Source organism: Mesoplodon mirus (genome assembly GCF_964341445.2).
Source record: "Mesoplodon mirus genome assembly, chromosome: 9".
Classification (NCBI taxonomy): domain Eukaryota; kingdom Metazoa; phylum Chordata; class Mammalia; order Artiodactyla; family Ziphiidae; genus Mesoplodon; species Mesoplodon mirus.
Genome location: NC_138985.1, coordinates 17,264,117 through 17,284,182, shown reverse-complemented (window position 1 = coordinate 17,284,182; position 20,066 = coordinate 17,264,117). Strand labels below are relative to the sequence as shown.

At 41.5% G+C, this 20,066-nt stretch overlaps 1 protein-coding gene across 2 annotated transcripts in view; it reads right to left on the bottom strand.

Annotated features, from left to right (window-relative positions):
* The window catches only part of MAGI2 (membrane associated guanylate kinase, WW and PDZ domain containing 2), a gene marked incomplete at its 3' end in the record, with an annotated part of 1,305,599 nt that overhangs the window by 117,802 nt on the left and 1,167,731 nt on the right, over window positions 1-20,066 (bottom strand). For both annotated transcript variants that reach the window (XM_082632410.1, XM_082632411.1), the window contains exon 16: window positions 10,161-10,400. In XM_082632410.1, the coding sequence (XP_082488536.1) occupies window positions 10,161-10,400 (240 nt within the window). The remainder of the gene's footprint in view (window positions 1-10,160; window positions 10,401-20,066) is intronic.

Below are 20,066 nucleotides of genomic sequence, written 5' to 3'. Positions count from 1 at the left end.
CAAAATTATTGGTGGTCAAGTGAACAAAGAGAGCTTTCACCGGGATTTGGTCTGGCAGGAAGGACCTGGTTAGAGGTACTCCCCGAGTCCTTGATGAAAGCTGGGGCACAAAAAGAAATGCTATTTATCCCAGTCCAAGTGGGAGAAATATTCCCTCATAGCACTCGTTCAACATAGCTGGAAAATGGTGATAAATAACAGTACTGTGTTCACTTAACTACATGCTTTTACAATAGATGTCTATGTGGAATCAGCTTTTCTTACGTGGTTGATTGTTGGAGAAAAGAAGAAAAATAAAATCACAGAGAATGTAATCCAGCATGAGGCCCTGAATAGATCGTAAAGAAAATGTGTCTTTTGCAAAAGTGAACTGCAGGCTCAGGATTTGTTGGAACCCCATGGGAGGAATGATGGGCATTTTCCACTGGTAGAGGGGGACCATGTACACAAAGTCTGGGCCGCTGCGATCTCCCTGTACCGTCTCGTGAATAACAAGGGGCTGCAGGACATAAGCCCAGAGGCAACAGCTACTGATCACCAACCAACGAGCTTTAAGACAACCGAAGAGTTGAAGCTAAGAAGGCATCCGCACATCCACCTTCTGCCACTGCCTGGAGAGTCTTTGAACATAATAATAAAACCCTCCTGAAGAATGATTCCCAGTGGGGAAAGCTTGTGATTTATGAGCTCCATTCAAATACGAAAGATGGTCTAGAATTAAAAAAAAAAATACACGGTGAGCCCTCAGATTTTTTTGATAGGTTGCACTGCTCTTCTTCTTGAGAATAAATAAGAATGATGGTGTGTCTCTGTGGACTTGTGTTTTACAAGTTAATGATCTTTAAATGTGTTGGTGAAAAGAGAGTAAAAAGCTGACATCCGTCTTTCCATTTCAGTTAATAGATGCGTGGATGTTCGGATATCAGAGTACTTAGAGTTTATGCAAAACCTTTTTTTGTTGTTGTTTGCTTGTCTGCTTACTGGTAAGACCTAGGCAGCCAGGTTTTAATTTGGGAACAAACCTAGTCATGCTCAGGACTGAAATAAAAAATGGAATTTAATCAGTAGGTCCTAGTCATCTGGTTTTAGATGGGTATGATCCTATAAAGAAGAAATGCGAATTAGAAGTTGTTCACTGGGAACAGATAGGGGTTACTTTGTTAATGAGGATTGTGGAATGAATAAATAATGTAAAGTCACCCTTTTTTCTAAGGCGCTTGGGCTGCCATCCAAACCTTCCTGCTTAGGGTGATATGACTATCACTGAGGTGATGTTCATACAGACGGATGGCCATTCCGGGATGAGGTGAGTCAGAGGGCATACTGAGGCCAGCAGCCTGGCCCTTTGGAGGACAAGGGTTTTGCAACCCAGATGCTCACGACTAGAGGGCTTCCCAGAGGCACCGAGATGGCTCGCTGGGGCCTGACTTCTTAGAGGCCTCTCTCATCTAAGACTTCACCCCTGAGCTGGTACAGAATCATCTACTCAGGCTGAGAACAACTGATGAGAAATCTGTATTCTGGGACATTGTGTTACAGTTCCACTTTCTTATAGTGCAGTTTCTCATGCTGCGCGAGGACCAGCTTGCAAACATTTCCTCCCCTGAGTTCTTTGCTCATTCTCAGAGATATGTCTTGCTGCCTCTAAGGGATGGAACAGCTAGGTTTAGGTGTATAGGAAGTGAGACCAGAGAACATTCACACTTTTACTTTGATGAGGACAGTGCTGATCTATATGAGGATCTAATACCATCCCACCAACATAAATTATGTGACAAATCCTTAAAAAGTATGCTACCGGGAACTGTGAGGGGTTCAAAGAAATGTCCTAATTTCTTGCCCTTAAGGAACTTACAATCTATTTAGGGGTAGCAAAACATAAACCTATGAAAGTAAAGTGACAATGATAGTAATAAGACATGATAATAGAAAGGAAATAATAGAGCAGTCAACAATCAAGGGGTTTACAGACAAAATTTTTTTTAAAAAAATAAAGAATTCCATATAAGAACTGGAGAAAACACTTAAGAAAGAAGGGTGAGGGGTCAGGCAAACTCTTATTCAGAAGTTAAGAGATTTTTTTTTTTTTTTTTTTTGCGGTACGCGGGCCTCTCACTGCTGCGGCCTCTCCCGTTGTGGATGGAGCACAGGCTCTGGACGCGCAGGCCCAGCAGCCATGGCCCACGGGCCCAGCCGCTCCACGGCACGTGGGATCCTCCCGGACCGGGGCACGAACCCGCGTCCCCTGCATCGGCAGGCGGACTCCCAACCACTGCTCCACCAGGGAAGCCCAGAAGTTAAGAGATTTTTGAGCTGCTTGTGAGAGATGCTTACTGTTTGGGCAGTAGTCTCTACCTCATAGGGTTGCTGTGAAAATTAAATACAATGGAAGATTCTTAGCACAGTGTCTGGGAGAAAGCTTGATAACATTTATTAGTGGATAAAAGAAGGTATTTCAAGTGGCAGCTGCCAAAACATGGACACTGGGGCAGGAAAGTAAAAGTTGTCTTTCAGGGGTAACTACACCAGCTTTGATGGAATGGAACTGTGAGGACCTGCTGGTTAAAAAGTGGCTGTGTTGGGCTTCCCTGGTGGCGCAGTGGTTGAGAGTCCGCCTGCCGATGCAGGGGACACGGGTTTGTGCCCCGGTCCGGGAAGATCCCACATGCCGCAGAGCGGCTGGGCCCATGAGCCGTGGCCCCTGAGCCTGCGCGTCCAGAGACTGTGCTCCGCAACGGGAGAGGCCACAACAGTGAGAGGCCCGAGTACCGCAAAAAAAAAAAAAAAAAGTGGCTGTGTTTACATTACCGAGGGTCTTGAATATAAGAGGGTGTCTTTGAACTTCACCCTGTAGATATTTTTATCGGGGGTGTTATGATCAAGGATTCACTATGAGAAGACTGGATTACACATAGGAAGTGCTGCCTTTCTTGATGAACTTTGTATCATTAGAAACTCCACTTGTACCCTAGCCCCTGGCCACCTCCCGAAGCAGAAATTGTCACACTAATACATGTGAAAAGACTGATTTGATTTAAACCTTATGCACGTCAGTGCAGACTGAACACAATCTTATCTTTTTTGTGTATGTAGATTTGCTAAAAGATTATGAAGACATTTGCTTATCTTATGGTTTCATGAGCTATATTTAGAAGCCGGATATTTGGAGGAAACCCGGCATTTTATATAGTGTCTCCTGCCCCACCGTATTTCTTCTGTTCTAAAAGCACTCACGTTAACAGCGTGGGTGACACCATCATGCCTCCTGAGGGAAGTACTCTCAGCATAAAACTCAGAGCAAAAGCACTATGTCGTTAAAGGAATTCAAAGCAGAGATTCATTTAAGGATTAAGGGAATACGGCAGGTTGCAAAGCTGTCTAAGAACTCTGAAAGGAAACTTGCTTTTGCAAACCAATGACAAATAGTGAAACCAATAACACTCGCTTTCTAATTCCTATGTTCCAGCGCGGGTATAACTTCAGAAACTTTCCAGCAATGACTTTTGGGGATGCAGCATTCATAGGTCAAAGTTAACAATTATTTACAGAAAGTCAAGGTCCCAGCGTGAGCACCAGTTGCATCAGCTGCCTGTGTTTTTAAGGTGATCAACGAACAAACCTCAGTACGGAGTTCTGAAGAAACTTCATCGCCATAACCCAAAGCAATAAAATGTAAGACGGGACACTTACTGGTTGCTGAGGTTCAGAGGCTTCACTTTAGGGCAAATCTTTGTAACTATGGGCCATTAAAAGGAGTGTACCACTAAAGGTTACAGGTGTGCCAAGACAGCCATTGCTTCCCAAGGAGGTCGAGTGAGGTTAGGGGTAGAGCCCCTGGGGAGGTTGCCTTGTGCCTCTATCAGCCTCATTCATTTTATCTCAGTGCGATATGCAAATGCTATCACTTTGTAAGCGAAAGAAGGAGGGAAACACTGCCTTAAAATGTCTTAAAAGGGGAGCTGGTTTAGCATATTTAAGTGCTTGTTTCAGATTGTTTCTTGACAAAGGATAAGATGAACAAAAGAACTGAAAGTGTTAGGAGCACCTTAAAAACATAATAAAAAATGAAAGCAATGAAAGTTTAAAACGATAACTTAAGGCAATGAAAAATATAATTCAGGCCTCAGATTTACCCAAGGTCTTTCACACACAGACGAAACTAACATAATACCTTATATTTCCATGCTGATTCATGGCATAATATAATCTAGAGCTGGAAAAGGCTATTAAGACCATCTTTCCTTATAGTTTAGATGAGGAAGGGTTACAGGAAGACCAAGTGACTAGCTCAAGGGACACGATCGTTAGTGCATAAGCTGGAGACAGGCTCAGACGTGTCGTCCAATGCACTTTTCATTTAGTTTAAATCTCCTTGTATTAGGGCAAAACTGTAGAAGTCTCGGCTTTCGGTTTTAATTTGTATGTCTCCTAAATTCAAATGGCTATTCAGTGGTTGCATAGTGGGTGGGGTGAGTTTTGGTGGAAAAAATCTTAACTTGCTTTACTGATGGTTCAGTTTTATTTCAGACTTATTAGGGAATTATACTTAAAATGTCATAAAAGACCTGCTAGATAAGCTTCTGAATCTCTAGAATAACTTTTCAACACCAGGGCCTATGGACAGCATTAAGGACTCCGAGAGTCGTCAGGGCATTTTACCAAAGGTAACTAATGTCTTCCTAGAATGTCAGATTGCAGTGGGCGTCAGGGAAAGCCACCAGTGACCTAGCCTGTACTCCCACCTGTGCCAGAGAAAGTGCACACAAAGAAACAAAGATTTTCAGCCCTGGTACAGAGCTGAAAGATTCAGAGCCAGCAGCGTGCTGACCACTGAGTTGTTTGCAACACAGACAAGGAAAACAGACTCGAAGCCGTTAGGACAATATGAATAAAGGAAGGAAGCATCGAAATGACTGTTCCTCTACTGGTGCTGCTTGGGTTGTTACTATGGTTGCTGTCCAGAGTACGTTCTACCTCCCAGTTTGTGATGGGCCTGCACCTAAATTTACGAATTCCCTCAACAGGCTGCCAGCCTCCAACACCACTGTCCAAGCTGCCCACGCACGGCTACCCCATACATTTCAACATAACCTTCCTCACAGGTTTTACAAGAGCAGGAGAATCAGTGTCACTTTTATTTCATCACTGGTGTCAAAGCCCTTCTTGGGAACCTCTGGTGGGAAAGCAGGCTTTGGGGGCAGGGCAGGAAGCACCTGCGATGACGGTCACAGCTCTGTAATAAAACCTGGGTGTCGGACTCAGACCTTCAGCTGGGGAGGCCCAAAGGCTGACCTGTCAACCCCATGGCACATGGCCACTGGGGCTTTTTCTTTTTTTTTTTTTTTTTACATCTTTACTGGAGTATAACTGCTTTACAATGGTGTGTTAGTTTCTGCTTTATAACAAAGTGAATCAGCTATACATATACATACATCCCCATATCTCCTCCTTCTTGCATATCCGACCCACTCTCCTTATCCCACCCCTCTAGGTGGTCACAAAGCACCGAGCTGATCTTGCTGTGCTATGCGGCTGCTTCTCACTAGCGATCTATTTTACACTTGGTAGTGTATATATGTCCAGAGCAAGCATCTGATCCACTCTGACTCTGAAGGCTACCTTCTTTATCCTGGGTACAAAACCTCAGTAAGTATGACCGCAGGCAGTTAATGGCAGCAAATGCCTTGAACTTCCCGAATATACCAACGTTTCCAGTTTTGGAGAAACTTCTAACATTATTTCCAGCTTTCAACATTTATCAATAATGTGGCAATGAACATCTTTCTATATAAATTTTTTTGAATCCTTTAAAGAATTTTAAGTGCAATTGCCTGTTACGGTTCACTCTTATCCTAGGCTCTGGTATACGAACCATTTTGTTTTCCCTTGAGTCTAATTTTAAGGTCTGAAAAAAAAAACTTAATATTTTGGATAATGGGCCAGAAATGCTCAGGAAGCTTACCTGATCTCAATTTAAATCAAGAAAGGTATTTCTGCACCTCATATAGAAGGCTTCTAAGATCTGTCTGCTCCCAAACAATAGTTGGCCTCCTGGCTTTGGAAGGAAGTAATATGCTCCCGAATTACATTAATAGTAGAAAAAAGTTCTTTTTTATTTTGGGGGGAAATAGTATTGTGAAAAAAATATGTGAGGCTTTGATAAAGAGCCCTACTAAACTCCAGGCAACAAATAAGCCAGGAACTCGACTTTTCCAAGTTCCCAACTGGTTAAACATCTGGCCTTCTTGGCAAAGTTGCTGCCTGGGCTGAACAAGCGGTGGAAGGGCACTCCTTCTCTGTCTGCAGGGTGGGGAAGTTTACACTGGGTTCTCCATCTCTCCTCTCTTCTCTGATCTAGTCAACAGAGACATAAAGTTTGCAGGATATCCTAAAAGGCACAGCACTGAGTCTGAATTTTGATGTTTGCCCTGACTCTTCTAGTCTATTGGTTAGTGATTTCTGGGGAGACTTCCAGCCTGAAGCCTCAGCAAAGGCCCACTCTGCTCGACTGGCATGGCTGCCGCCGCTGCTGCTCTCACGGCCCCCAGCCCTGGCCCAGGGGTGGGGAACACTGTGCTCCCAGAAGGTCAGCACGGGGGGAGGGGGAGATGGCCCTCAGAGATGCTCATCTGCTGCCCGGATTTAGCTGCTCTGGGAGAGTGGTGGACTCTGACCAATGGCTGACTGAACTGACAGCAGCGTGAACTCTGGGCCCTCCGAGAAGAGCGAGCTGATGGAACGCAGTGATAACTCCTAGCGGGCAAGGTGGTCTAGACAGCAGTGACCACACACGCAGTGCTCACTCTGAGTCCGCGCTCTTCTAAGCACCTCCGTGTACTAATTCATTCAACCCTCACAGCAACCTGAGGACATAGGTATTAAAATGATCGTCTCTTTACATTCAAGGAAACTAAGGCCCAAAGAGGTTGTACAACTTCCCCAAGGTCACAGAGCTAGCCAATGACGGAGCCAGGTTTCAAATCCAGGCAGTACGATTAGAGCACCTGGGCTGTTAGCCACGCCACTCCCTCGCCTAGATGTGATGGTGCCCCTATCAAAGGCATAAATAACAGCACTCTGTCCGCTAAGGAGAGGATCTCAAATAAAAATAAACCACAAATGTGTTCAAGATCCTTGGGCCCAGATAACACACGAAGAGAAAAATGACACCAGCCCTGGAAATGACTGTGACTCCTGAATATCAGAACAGGATCACGCTCTCCCAGGCTCACAGAGCCCAAGGAGCCTTGATATTCTGGCAGCGGATGTGTGGCACAGGAGGTGGCACTTCGCCCTTCTCTTCAGAATTAAGAGTTGAAAATTAGTACGGAAGTTAAGCATGAAGGAGCATCAGGTCTAGAAACCTTTCAGGTGCATGCTGCAAATTACAGACTGTAAACATGCTCTTCCCGGAACATAGGGACAGCCTGTGTTTCTATACACTATTGATACTATGTATGGAATGGATAACTAATGAGAACCTACTGTGTAGCTCAGGGAACTCTACTCGGTGCACTGTGGTGACCTAAATAGGAAGGAAATCCAAAAAGGAGGGGATATATGTATACATATGGCTGACTCACTTCGCGTACAGTAGAAACTAACACAATATTGTAAAGCAACTACACTTCAATAAATTTTTTTTAAAGTTTCTTAAATTAAAAAGAAATAAATACGTGTAAAAAGAAGCTAGGGAGCATCATGAACTCAAATAGATTTCCACTCTCCAGGGTGATGTAAAATAATACCATTTCGAAAATGGTTAGAATTACTCTTTTGAGGTCAGTCTAATGTCACTTGGTAGGAAGAAAAATCCACATTTAATTGTAAGCATTTGCACCTGGTGTTTGCCAGACCTGTCCACGCATGGATCTTATTTGCAATAGACAAATCCTCTGTGGCTTCCTTATGTAGTAAGTGTACGCGTGTACACAAGCACGCACGCACATGCACACACATCCTCCTATACATTTAGCAATAATGCTGTCACACTTCAAATAAAGCTGAGACCTTAAATACATGCTTAACACTTTCATTGTGGTAGTACACTTAATTTTATTCCAGTCCTTTAGGTATCCTGCCCCAATAAAAAACTTGAATGCCTGGAATAGCTACAAAAGCTTTCTGTGAACATTTTCCCCAAGTGTAAATTATTGGAAGACTGTTCATATAATTGAAGAAAATCTTGTGTCCTTTTAATCTTGCTGAATCCACCCCACTGACAGAATCCTGCCTTTACTCTATGCTTAAGGACTGGATTTATTTCTTTAGCTTATCATGCAGAAAAATATAAATGAAATCGTACTTTCAGATGTACGTAATTTAGCTTCTGCACATTTTCACCTTTCACAAAGTTTAATGCTTCTATAGCTTCCACTCTTGAATTTGTCAAAGCTAAAGCTAAACAGGGCAATTCTCTCCATTTAGTCCTGGTAGTATTTTGCTAACATTAACTTTATCATAAAAAGTTCTTATTCATTCTCAACAATTTGATTTCTTGAGCAGTGTTTGATACTCGCACCCCTTGCCATGTGCTGGGGACAACCACAATTCATAAGAATTTCAGGACCACAGCATGACTCAATTATTATTTCTCCTAATGCTCTGTTATGGTGTTTCTATCCACAACGTTTCGGGCCAAATCACTTGTTCATGAAAAATGAACAAGTTTTCCTATCACTTCTGTCCTACTGCTTGCTGGCTGATGAGTGACTTCTGGAATAGTGTTGCTGAAAGGAAAACCACTGAGGAAGCTGAGAATCTGCAAAGATCATTGATTGGAAGAGAGATACGACCTCTGACTGTCACCTGTTGTACAGACTCTTGGAACCTTAGATTTGGAGGAACCTCAGAAGGTGAAATCATCCACTCCTCCCCCATCCATTTCTTCTACCAAGGCACTGGGATCTCTGGACCCACAGGGCTGTCTTATTAAGTTATTTACTTACTTACTTAAAAATTTATTATTTATTTATTTTTTACTGAAGTATAGTTGACCTACAACACTATGTTAGCTCCAGGTACACAACATACTGATTTGATATTTTTATACATTACAGAATGATCAGTGCAATCCACAAGACAGTGTTAAAGTCTCCGAACTATGTCTCATGCTTCCACTCTGGCTCTCTTCCTGATTTCATTTTTCATAAGCATCTGGATTCATCTTTTAAAAATATACGTCAGATATCTGTCTACCGCTTAAAACCTTCCAATGGTTCCCATGGATTTAGACTATAATCCACGCTTCTTCCCAAGGGTGTGTGAAGCCCTGCACAGCCTGGCTCCTGCCTAGTTCTATGTCCTGGTCTCACGCTGCTCGTGTTCACTAGACCACAGATGTACTGGGCTTCTGCATGTGTATCTATATACACATAATCTGTATATAAACATATACATATCTATTTAATTGAAGTATAGTTGACTTACAAGTTTATATTAGTTTCAGGTATACAACATAGTGATTTGATAGTTTTATAGATTATGCACCATACAAAGTGACAGTTTTATTGACTATATTCCATGCACTGTACATTACATCCCTGTGACTTATTTATTTTATAACTGGAAGTTTGAACCACTTGATTCCACTCACCTATCTCACCCATCCCCCTCCCCCTCCCCTCTGGCCACCACTAGTTTGTTCTCTGTATCTAGTAGGAGTCTTTCTGTTTTGTCCGTTAGTGTGCTTACTTGCCTTGTTTTTCAGATTCCATGTATATGTGAAACCATACATTTTCTGTATATTTCCTGAATGCTGAGCACCTTCCCACGTCAAGGCTTCTGCCTGGACTGCTTTTCCCTCAGAAACTTGGTGTAGCTGGTTTCATTCTACAGAACAGGAGCACCTCTCCCCTCACGTCAAAATTCCCACATCATGCTGCATTATTTTCTTCCCAGTTTAAAATGAATGAAGAGCTTTTATGGGGGCTGTGGGTTTGGGAGGCCATTAGCTGTGGTCTTGCATTCTTTCTGAGCCGAAGTCGGCAACATTTGGCTAGGCGAGTGTTAAGGATGCCTTATTTGTGCCCAGAGGCTACGACTTTTGGGCTCCACATTTATGAATACAACAGTCCTCTGACCTACTTGTCCAGGATCCCTACCACCAGAACAATAAAAACAATAGCTCTTATTCAAAAGCAGGCAAAGCAGACACTTACTTATGGTGGATCCGGACTCTGGCCTGTTCAGGGAGCTGATGATGACAAAGCCGAAACCCTCGTTCTCTTTGCGGTGAATGACCACGTCACTGGTCTGCAGGCTGTGGGAGGCGAAGCCTTCGGGGGGAGAGGCGCTGCTGTTCGTGTGAGTGTTGGTGTAGGTTGCGTAGTCGCTGCGAGGAGAGCTGTGGTGGGTCGACACGGAGCCTGGACTCCTCCCGTTCTCTGGGCAGGGCTCCCCTGGAACACACATCATACACAGGCACCTGGTTATTTATTTAGCAAGGGTCTTGATGAAGGAGTGCCTCCTGTGCACTGGGCACTATTCTAGACACTGGCATTGTAACCAGGCTGGTTGACTGGCCTCCATTCCTCCCCCCGCCCCCCACCCCCCGGATGTGAAGAGTATTTGAAAAGCTACAAACCTGGCTATGGAGCCCCCTAGGTCTTGCCCCTTTCCACCCTTCACAGCAAACACAGGTCAAACCCCTCCTCAGCTTCCCCTGTGCCGCTACTTGTTTATGACTTCTTCTTGGTGAGACTGCAACCCGCCAAGACAATGCCTAGTTTTAAATATCAGGCTTCTTAGTTTCACAACAATAATTGATCTAAGAAGATCATAAAACAGAGAGACAGACTCTTCAACTGTGCTATGCATAAAACCCACTTAAAGAACTTGTAAGAAATATGCATCATCAGAGTCCACCCAAGGAGTTTTTTTCAGTAGATCTAGGAACAACTGGGCACAGGAATCTGGATGAGGTTTCAAGGCCACACTTTGAGAAGTGCTGATTGTAGTTGGGGTTAATAGCCCAGAGGATGTCCATGTAAAGTGACCTACCATAATTTCACTAAAAAGCCATGGGTTTATTTAATTCTGTGATATTCTGTTAGCTTAGAAGTGTTCATTCACTTTGTGTAGCTGGGAAACATACTTCTTAGTTTGCTCACTCTAGGATCAAATCTAACAACGATATCAGGCTGAGGAATGATGAATTTTGAATCTCTAAGGGAGGTGTTGGAGGCCTTGCTCATTTACATTCTATATTATTGTAAAATATACTTTATTGTCAACCAGATAAAGCAAGCCAATACTTCCATGAGAAAGCAAGTATATTTATAAGGAGAAATGATAGAAAGTTGGCAGCCAAGAGAACTTAGTTTTTAAACTGCAAGTTGATCTATCACTCAAGAAAGAATTTTGTCATTTTACTATAATATCTAGGTTCTCGTATTCGGATGAAAAAAAACCAAAGCTTAAGCAGGAACGTAGAATACTGTAATTAGAAATAGGACCATTTCATGTCCAGCTTACAACTTGATTAGTGTACTCAAAAGATGTTTATGGAACAGAGGAACAATAAGATAGAAAATAATGATAATTAGTGATTCCCTTTTGGGTCTTTAGATATGGTCTCCTATTTAGAATACTGGCCGTTGTCTCATATGGCAAGTTAAAAATAATTAGCCAAAGTTCCAATGAAGGCTTTTAATGTAAGATGCAATTCCATTCTGAAATGAAAAATCATTTCATTTCAAAAATCAAAGTCAGTTCAAAAATCAGGGAACAAGAACACTGACTATAGGAGATGTTTTGTTACACTGATACCTAAAGAAAATGGAGCTGCATTTAATCAAATATTCAGATTTAAAAATGATCTTTACAAAAATGTATTCATTTCTTGTCTGTGATTACAGAATGAATAAGACCCAGGCTACTGCTTATTACCGTTTGATAAATTGGAATTTTTCTGTAATATTTAATCAATCAGGTTTTAATAAAAGAAAACAAATGGATGTTTTCAGATGTAAGAAATGTATGGAGGTGATAAAAGAGCAAAATGTCAATGTCAAAGCTTTTCCCTCTTTTCCACCAGAATTTCAAACTACCTGTAAAATGAACCCTCTCCACTAGAAAACATCATCCAAAGACAAGCTGTTATTGTCTTGGTGAAGCACATATCCTTTATCAGTCCTTGTATAAGTTGGATATAAAGTGATTAGAGATAGTCAGGAAGAAGAAAAACAAACAATTATTATGCTGCAACATTAAATTGAAAATCTCCCTGAGTTATTGGACCAAATCAGTAACTAAATGTCATAGGCAGTGACAAGAGAGACCTCATTTTCTGGCTGTCATATTTTAGGGGGTTGAGAGCTGCGGTTGTCAGTAAAGCAGCAACAAAGAAAAATTATCTGTCTTTGCAATAAGTGGCTTGGAGTGGCTATGCCGCAGGCTCCAAAGGGAGAAAGAAAATCATTGCCTAAGTCAATGTGAGTGTCCCTGGGTGAGTGAAGGAGTCAAATACATTAACAGAATACTTTCCTATTGCTTCTGCATGTCTCTTTCAACCTCTAGAACAAAGTTCTTTATCTTTAACACCATGAGCACATTTAAAACCAGGGAGTTGAGAGAAAGGGAAACCTCTCCCAGCAGCCTCAGAAGCAGCGGATTAAAGCTCCACAATCAACTTGATGTACCCTGCATCTGTGGAATACATGAATAGACAACAAATCGTCCCAAATTGAGGAGCCAGGAGTCAGTGCTGTGCCTCTGAGGTGGGAGAGCCAACTTCAGGACACTGGTCCACAAGAGACCTCCCAGCTCCACATAATATCAAATGGCGAAAATCTTCCAGAGATCTCCATCTCAACACCAGCACCCAGCTTCACTCAACGACCAGCAAGCTACAGTGCTGGACACCCTAAGCCAAACAACTAGCAAGACAGGAACACAACGCCACCCATTAGCAGAGAGGTGGCCTAAAATCATAAAAAGTCCGCAGACACCCCAAAACACACCACCAGACATGGACCTGCCCACCAGAAAGACAAGATCCAGCCTCATCCACCAGAACACAGGCACTAGTCCCCTCCACCAGGAAGCCTACACAACCCACTAAACCAACCTTAGCCACTGGGGACAGACACCAAAAACAACGGGAACTACGAACCTGCAGCCTGCAAAAAGGAGACCCCAAACACAGTAACATAAGCAAAATGAGAAGACAGAAAAACACACAGCAGGAGAAGGAGCAAGATAAAAACCCACCAGACCTAACAAATGAAGAGGTAATAGGCAGTCTACCTGAAAAAGAATTCAGAATAATGATGGTAAAGATGATCCAAGATTCTATTTCCCAGATCCAAAATCTTGGAAATAGAATAGACAAAATGCAAGAAACAGTTAACAAGGACCTAGAAGAACTAAAGATGAATCAAGCATCGATTAAAAACACAATAAATGAAATAAAAAATACTCTAGACGGGATCAATAGCAGAATAACTGAGGCAGAAGAATGGATAAGTGAGGTGGAAGATAAAATAGTGGAAATAACTGCTGCAGAGCAAAATAAAGAAAAAAGAATGAAAAGAACAGAGGACAGTCTCAGAGACCTCTGGGACAGCATTAAACACACCAACATTCGAATTATAGGGGTTCCAGAAGAAGAAGAGAAAAAGAAAGGGACTGAGAAAATATTTGAAGAGATTATAGTTGAAAACTTCCCTAATATGGGAAAGGAAATAGTTAATCAAGTCCAGGAGGCACAGAGAGTCCCATACAGAATAAATCCAAGGAGAAATACGCCAAGACACATATTAATCAAACTGTCAAAAATTAAACACAAAGAAATCATATTAAAAGCAGCAAGGGAAAAACAACAAATAACACACAAGGGAATCCCCATCAGGATAACAGCTGATCTCTCAGCAGAAACTCTACAAGCCAGAAGGGAGTGGCAGGACATAATTAAAGTGATGAAGGAGAAAAACCTGCAACCAAGATTACTCTACCCAGTAAGGATCTCATTCAGATTTGATGGAGAAATTAAAACCTTTACAGACAAGCAAAAGCTGAGAGAGTTCAGCACCACCAAACCAGCTTTACAACAAATGCTAAAGGAACTTCTCTAGGCAAGAAACACAACAGAAGGAAAAGACCTACATTAACGAACCCAAAACAATTAAGAAAATGGGAATAGGAACATACATATCAATAATTACCTTAAATGTAAATGGACTAAATGCTCCCACCAAAAGACACAGATTGGCTGAATGGATACAAAAACAAGACCCATATATATGCTGTCTACAAGAGACCCACTTCAGACCTAGAGACACATACAGACCGAAAGTAAGGGGATGGAAAAAGATATTCCATGCAAATGGAAACCAAAAGAAAGCTGGAGTAGCAATTCTCATATCAGACAAAATAGACTTTAAAATAAAGACTATTAGAAGAGACAAAGAAGGACACTACATAATGATCAAGGGATCGATCCAAGAAGAAGATCTAACAATTGTAAATATTTATGCATCAAACATAGGAGCACCTCAATACATAAGGCAAATACCAACAGCCATAAAAGGAGAAATCGAGAGTAACACAATCATAGTAGGGGACTTTAACACCCCACTTTCACCAATGGACAGATCATCCAAAATGAAAATAAATAAGGAAACACAAGCTTTAAATGATACATTAAACAAGATGGACTTAATTGATATTTATAGGACATTCCATCCAAAAACAACAGAATACACATTTTTCTCAAGTGCTCATGGAACATTCTCCAGGTTAGATCATATCCTGGGTCACAAATCAAGCCTTGGTAAATTTAAGAAAATTGAAATTGTATCAAGTATCTTTTCCGACCACAATGCTATGAGACTAGATAGCAATTACAGGAAAAGAGCTGTAAAAAATACAAACACATGGAGGCTAAACAATACACTACTTAATAACGAAGTGATCACTGAAGAAATCAAAGAGGAAATTAAAAAATACCTAGAAACAAATGACAATGGAGACACGACGACCCAAAACCTATGGGATGCAGCAAAAGCAGTTCTAAGAGGGAAGTTTATAGCAATACAATCCCACCTTAAGAAACAGGAAACATCTCGAATAAACAACCTAACCTTGCACCTAAAGCAATTAGAGAAAGAAGAACAAAAACATCCCAAAGTTAGCAGAAGGAAAGAAATCATAAAAATCAGATCAGAAATAAATGAAAAAGAAATGAAGGAAACGATAGCAAAGATCAATAAAACTAAAAGCTGGTTCTTTGAGAAGAAAAACAAAATTGATAAACCATTAGCCAGACTCATCAAGAAAAAAAGGGAGAAGACTCAAATCAATAGAATTAGAAATGAAAAAGGAGAAGTAACAACTGACACTGCAGAAATACAAAAGATCATGAGAGATTACTACAAGCAACTCTATGCCAATAAAATGGACAACCTGGAAGAAATGGACAAATTCTTAGAAATGCACAACCTGCCAAGACTGAATCAGGAAGAAATAGAAAATATGAACAGACCAATCACAAGCACTGAAATTGAAACTGTGATAAAAAATCTTCCAACAAACAAAAGCCCAGGACCAGATGGCTTTACAGGCAAATTCTATTAAGCATTTAGAGAAGAGCTAACACCTATCCTTCTCAAACTCTTCCAAAATATAGCAGAGGGAGGAACACTCCCAAACTCATTCTACGAGGCCACCATCACCTTGATACCAAAACCAGACAAGGATGTCACAAAGAAAGAAAACTACAGGCCAATATCACTGATGAACATAGATGCAAAAATCCTCAACAAAATACTAGCAAACAGAATCCAACAGCACATTAAAAGGATCATACACCATGATCAAGTGGGGTTTATTCCAGGAATGCGAGGATTCTTCAGTATACACAAATCAATCAATGTGATACACCATATTAACAAATTGAAGGAGGAAAACCATATGATCATCTCAATAGATGCAGAGAAAGCTTTCGACAAAATTCAACACCGATTTATGATAAAAACCCTGCAGAAAGTAGGCATAGAGGGAACTTTCCTCAACATAATAAAGGCCATATATGACAAACCCACAACCAGCATCGTCCTCAATGGTGAAAAACTGAAACCATTTCCACTAAGATCAGGAACTAGACAAGGTTGCCCACTCTCACCACTCTTATTCAACATAGTTTTGGAAGTTTTAGCCACAGCAATCAGAGAAGAAAAGGAAATAAAAGGAATCCAAATTGGAAAAGAAGAGGTAAAGCTGTCACTGTTTGCAGATGACATGATACTATACATAGAGAATCCTAAAGATGCTACCAGAAAACTACTAGAGCTAATCAATGAATTTGGTAAAGTTGCAGGATACAAAATTAATGCACAGAAATCTCTGGCATTCCTACATACTAATGATGAAAAATCTGAAAGTGAAATCAAGGAAACACTCCCATTTATCACTGCAACAAAAAGAATAAAATATCTAGGAATAAACCTACCTAAGGAGACAAAAGACCTGTATGCAGAAAATTATAAGACACTGATGAAAGAAATTAAAGATGATACAGATAGATGGAGAGATGTACCATGTTCTTGGATTGGAAGAATCAACATTGTGAAAATGACTCTACTACCCAAAGCAATCTACAGATTCAATGCAATCCCTATCAAACTACCACTGGCATTTTTCACAGAACTAGAGCAAAAAATTTCACAATTTGTATGGAAACACTAAAGACCCCGAATAGCCAAAGCAATCTTGAGAACGAAAAACGGAGCTGGAGGAATCAGGCTCCCTGACTTCAGACTATACTACAAAGCTACAGTAATCAAGACAGTATGGTACTGGCACAAAAACAGAAAGATAGATCAATGGAACAGGATAGAAAGCCCAGAGATAAACCCACGGACATATGGTCACCTTATCTTTGATAAAGGAGGCAGGAATGTACAGTGGAGAAAGGACAGCTTCTTCAATAAGTGGTGCTGGGAAAACTGGATAGGGACATGTAAAAGTATGAGATTAGATCACTCCCTAACACCATACACAAAAATAAGCTCAAAATGGATTAAAGACCTAAATGTAAGGCCAGACACTATCAAACTCTTAGAGGAAAACATAGGCAGAACACTCTATGACATAAATCACAGCAAGATCCTTTTGGACCCACCTCCTAGAGAAATGGAAATAAAGACAAAAATAAACACATGGGACCTAATGAAACTTAAAAGCTTTTGCACAGCAAAGGAAACCATAAACAAGACCAAAAGACAACCCTCAGAATGGGAGAAAATATTTGCAAATGAAGCAACTGACAGAGGATTAATCTCCAAAATTTATAAGCAGCTCATGCAGCTCAATAACAAAAAAACAAACAACCCAATCCAAAAATGGGCAGAAGACCTAAATAGACATTTCTCCACAGAAGATATACAGACTGCCAACAAACACATGAAAGGATGCTCAACATCTTTACTCATTAGAGAAATGCAAATCAAAACTACAATGAGATATCATCTCACACCAGTCAGAATGGCCATCATCAAAAAATCTAGAAACAATAAATGCTGGAGATGGTGTGGAAAAAAGGGAACACTCTTGCACTGCTGGTGGGAATGTGAATTGGTACAGCCACTATGGAGAACGGTATGGAGGTTCCTTAAAAAACTACAAATAGAACTACCATATGACCCAGCAATCCCACTACTAGGCATATACCCTGAGAAAACCATAATTCAAAAAGAGACATGTACCAAAATGTTCATAGCAGCTCTATTTACAATAGCCCGGAGATGGAAACAACCTAAGTGTCCATCATCAGATGAATGGGTAAAGAAGATGTGGCACATATATACAATGGAATATTACTCAGCCATAAAAAGAAATGAAATTGAGCTATTTGTAATGAGGTGGATGGACCTAGAATCTGTCATACAGAGTGAAGTAAGTCAGAAAGAGAAAGACAAATACTGTATGCTGACACATATATATGGAATTTAAGAAAAAAAAATGTCATGAAGAACCTAGGGGTAAGACAGGAATAAAGACACAGACCTATTAGAGAATGGACTTGAGGATATGGGGAGGGGGAAGGGTAAGCTGTGACAAAGTGAAAGAGCGGCATGGACATATATACACTACCAAACATAAGGTAGATAGCTACTGGGAAGCAGCCACATAGTACAGGGAGATCAGCTCGGTGCTTTGTGACCGCCTGGAGGGGTGGGATAGGGAGGGTGGGAGGGAGACGCAAAAGGGAGGGGATATGGGAACATATGTATATGTATAACTGATTAAATTTGTTATAAAAAAAAAAACAAAACCAGGGAGTTAAGAAGACTTCCCATGATTGACTTTGAGGGATATAACTGATTCCACCTCATTTTTCTACTTGGCTGGCTCTAGACCCAATGAGACTGTCTTCTCTCCAACAGCACTTCCTGGTATAGGGGATGAACAATGTTGTTTTAGAATAATATAGTAAAATGTCAGAAAGTGACTAAATACCACGTGCAATTTTGTTTCTTCTTCTTTTTTTTTTTTTTAAACACACTAACTCCTAGCATCCCTGACTCGTCCTCTGGCTCGCATGCAAATGGGTGTACAGAATTCAGTCACTTAATATCTATTCAACTCAAAGAATTAATTTATTTTTATTTTTATTTTTTTATTTTTATTTTTTTTTTGCTGTACGCGGGCCTCTCACTGCTGTGGCCTCTCCCGTTGCGGAGCACAGGCTCCGGACGCACAGGCTCTGCGGCCATGGCTTGCGGGCCCAGCCCCTTCGCGGCATGTGGGATCTTCCGGGATCAGGGCACGAACCCGTGTCCCCTGCATCGGCAGGTGGACTCTCAACCACTGCGCCACCAGGGAAGCCCAAAGAATTAATTTTTAGGTTTTAGCTTCTGTTTTGTCCTCACCAGTCATACTGGAAATCATCACTGTGCTGACTGGGAGAGCGTCTCCGTTTGGGAAGGCAGGAGTCATTGATAATGTCCTCCAGGTGAGATGGTTTTGACCAGAACAGTCAACTGCTGGCCAGGAGCTGCTCCTGGTCTGCAGGCCCATTTCTTATTCCTGCCCAATGCCGGTCTAGACTTTGTTTAATAATTGTTAAAATTAATTGCCAATGTTTTTAAATAGGGTGATTTTACAGAAAGCTGGATTTCTAGTTTCTCTTGAAATATCTGGTAATAATCGACTAGAGTTGGGCGATTCCTGCTCCCTTGACTGAGGACGCAATGTGCAAGTCCCAGCTACTCCCCAGTGTCTCTTGCAAATTTCTGATTTACTCACTTACCCGTGGAGTGAAGAGCACACAGGGCCAAAGGGACTTGTTCAGCTGGAGCCCTTGCTTCCCTTCAAGATCACAGACTGGGTACCAGGGCTCTATGTAACCAAACAGACCTTGCCTGCTTCCAGGTTGTGCCCTGGCCTCTCTTCACAGGACCGTCCCCTGGAAGGATGTGCAAATCTTGTCTTGAAGCACGGCTGAGGCAACGGGGTATGTGTGTGGTAGAGCTCGGACACGTGCACTGGAGTGTCCATGGGCATAGTGCACCCCTGTGGTGCCTGGCAGGCTGGGGCCCTGCCCATGTTAGGGGCTGGCCTTCCGGCAGGCATTTGAGTTTCTGCACTCCTGCATTATGCTCATCAAGGCAGACACATTATTTAAATGGGTGACATGCTCATAGACAAAGAGTAAGGGATTGTATTTAGAATTGACAGAAAATACAGTAACCAGGAGCAGGGAATTCACTAGCACCCTAAACACGGGCTAAACTTTTCACCCAGCTGCCAAGAAAACCTTCCCTTTCTCAGTATCAGGCCAAGAATTAGACTTTCCCTTAGGTGTGAGAAAAAAAAGATGCTGACGGCTTTAAGATGGACTCTAACATGTTTTGATGAAGTCATAAAACTTTCTTTCACATCAATTCTAGATTTACACTTTCGGAAATTCCTCAGAGACACTCTTCTCTCAGACAAATCGTATGTATTCAAAATAATGTGTCACTATGTTGAATGTCTCAAAGTTGAATTATTAAACATGTAGATATTTACACTTTCAGTGTAACAATTAAAGCCACTCTTCTACTATCCTTGGGAAAGAATAA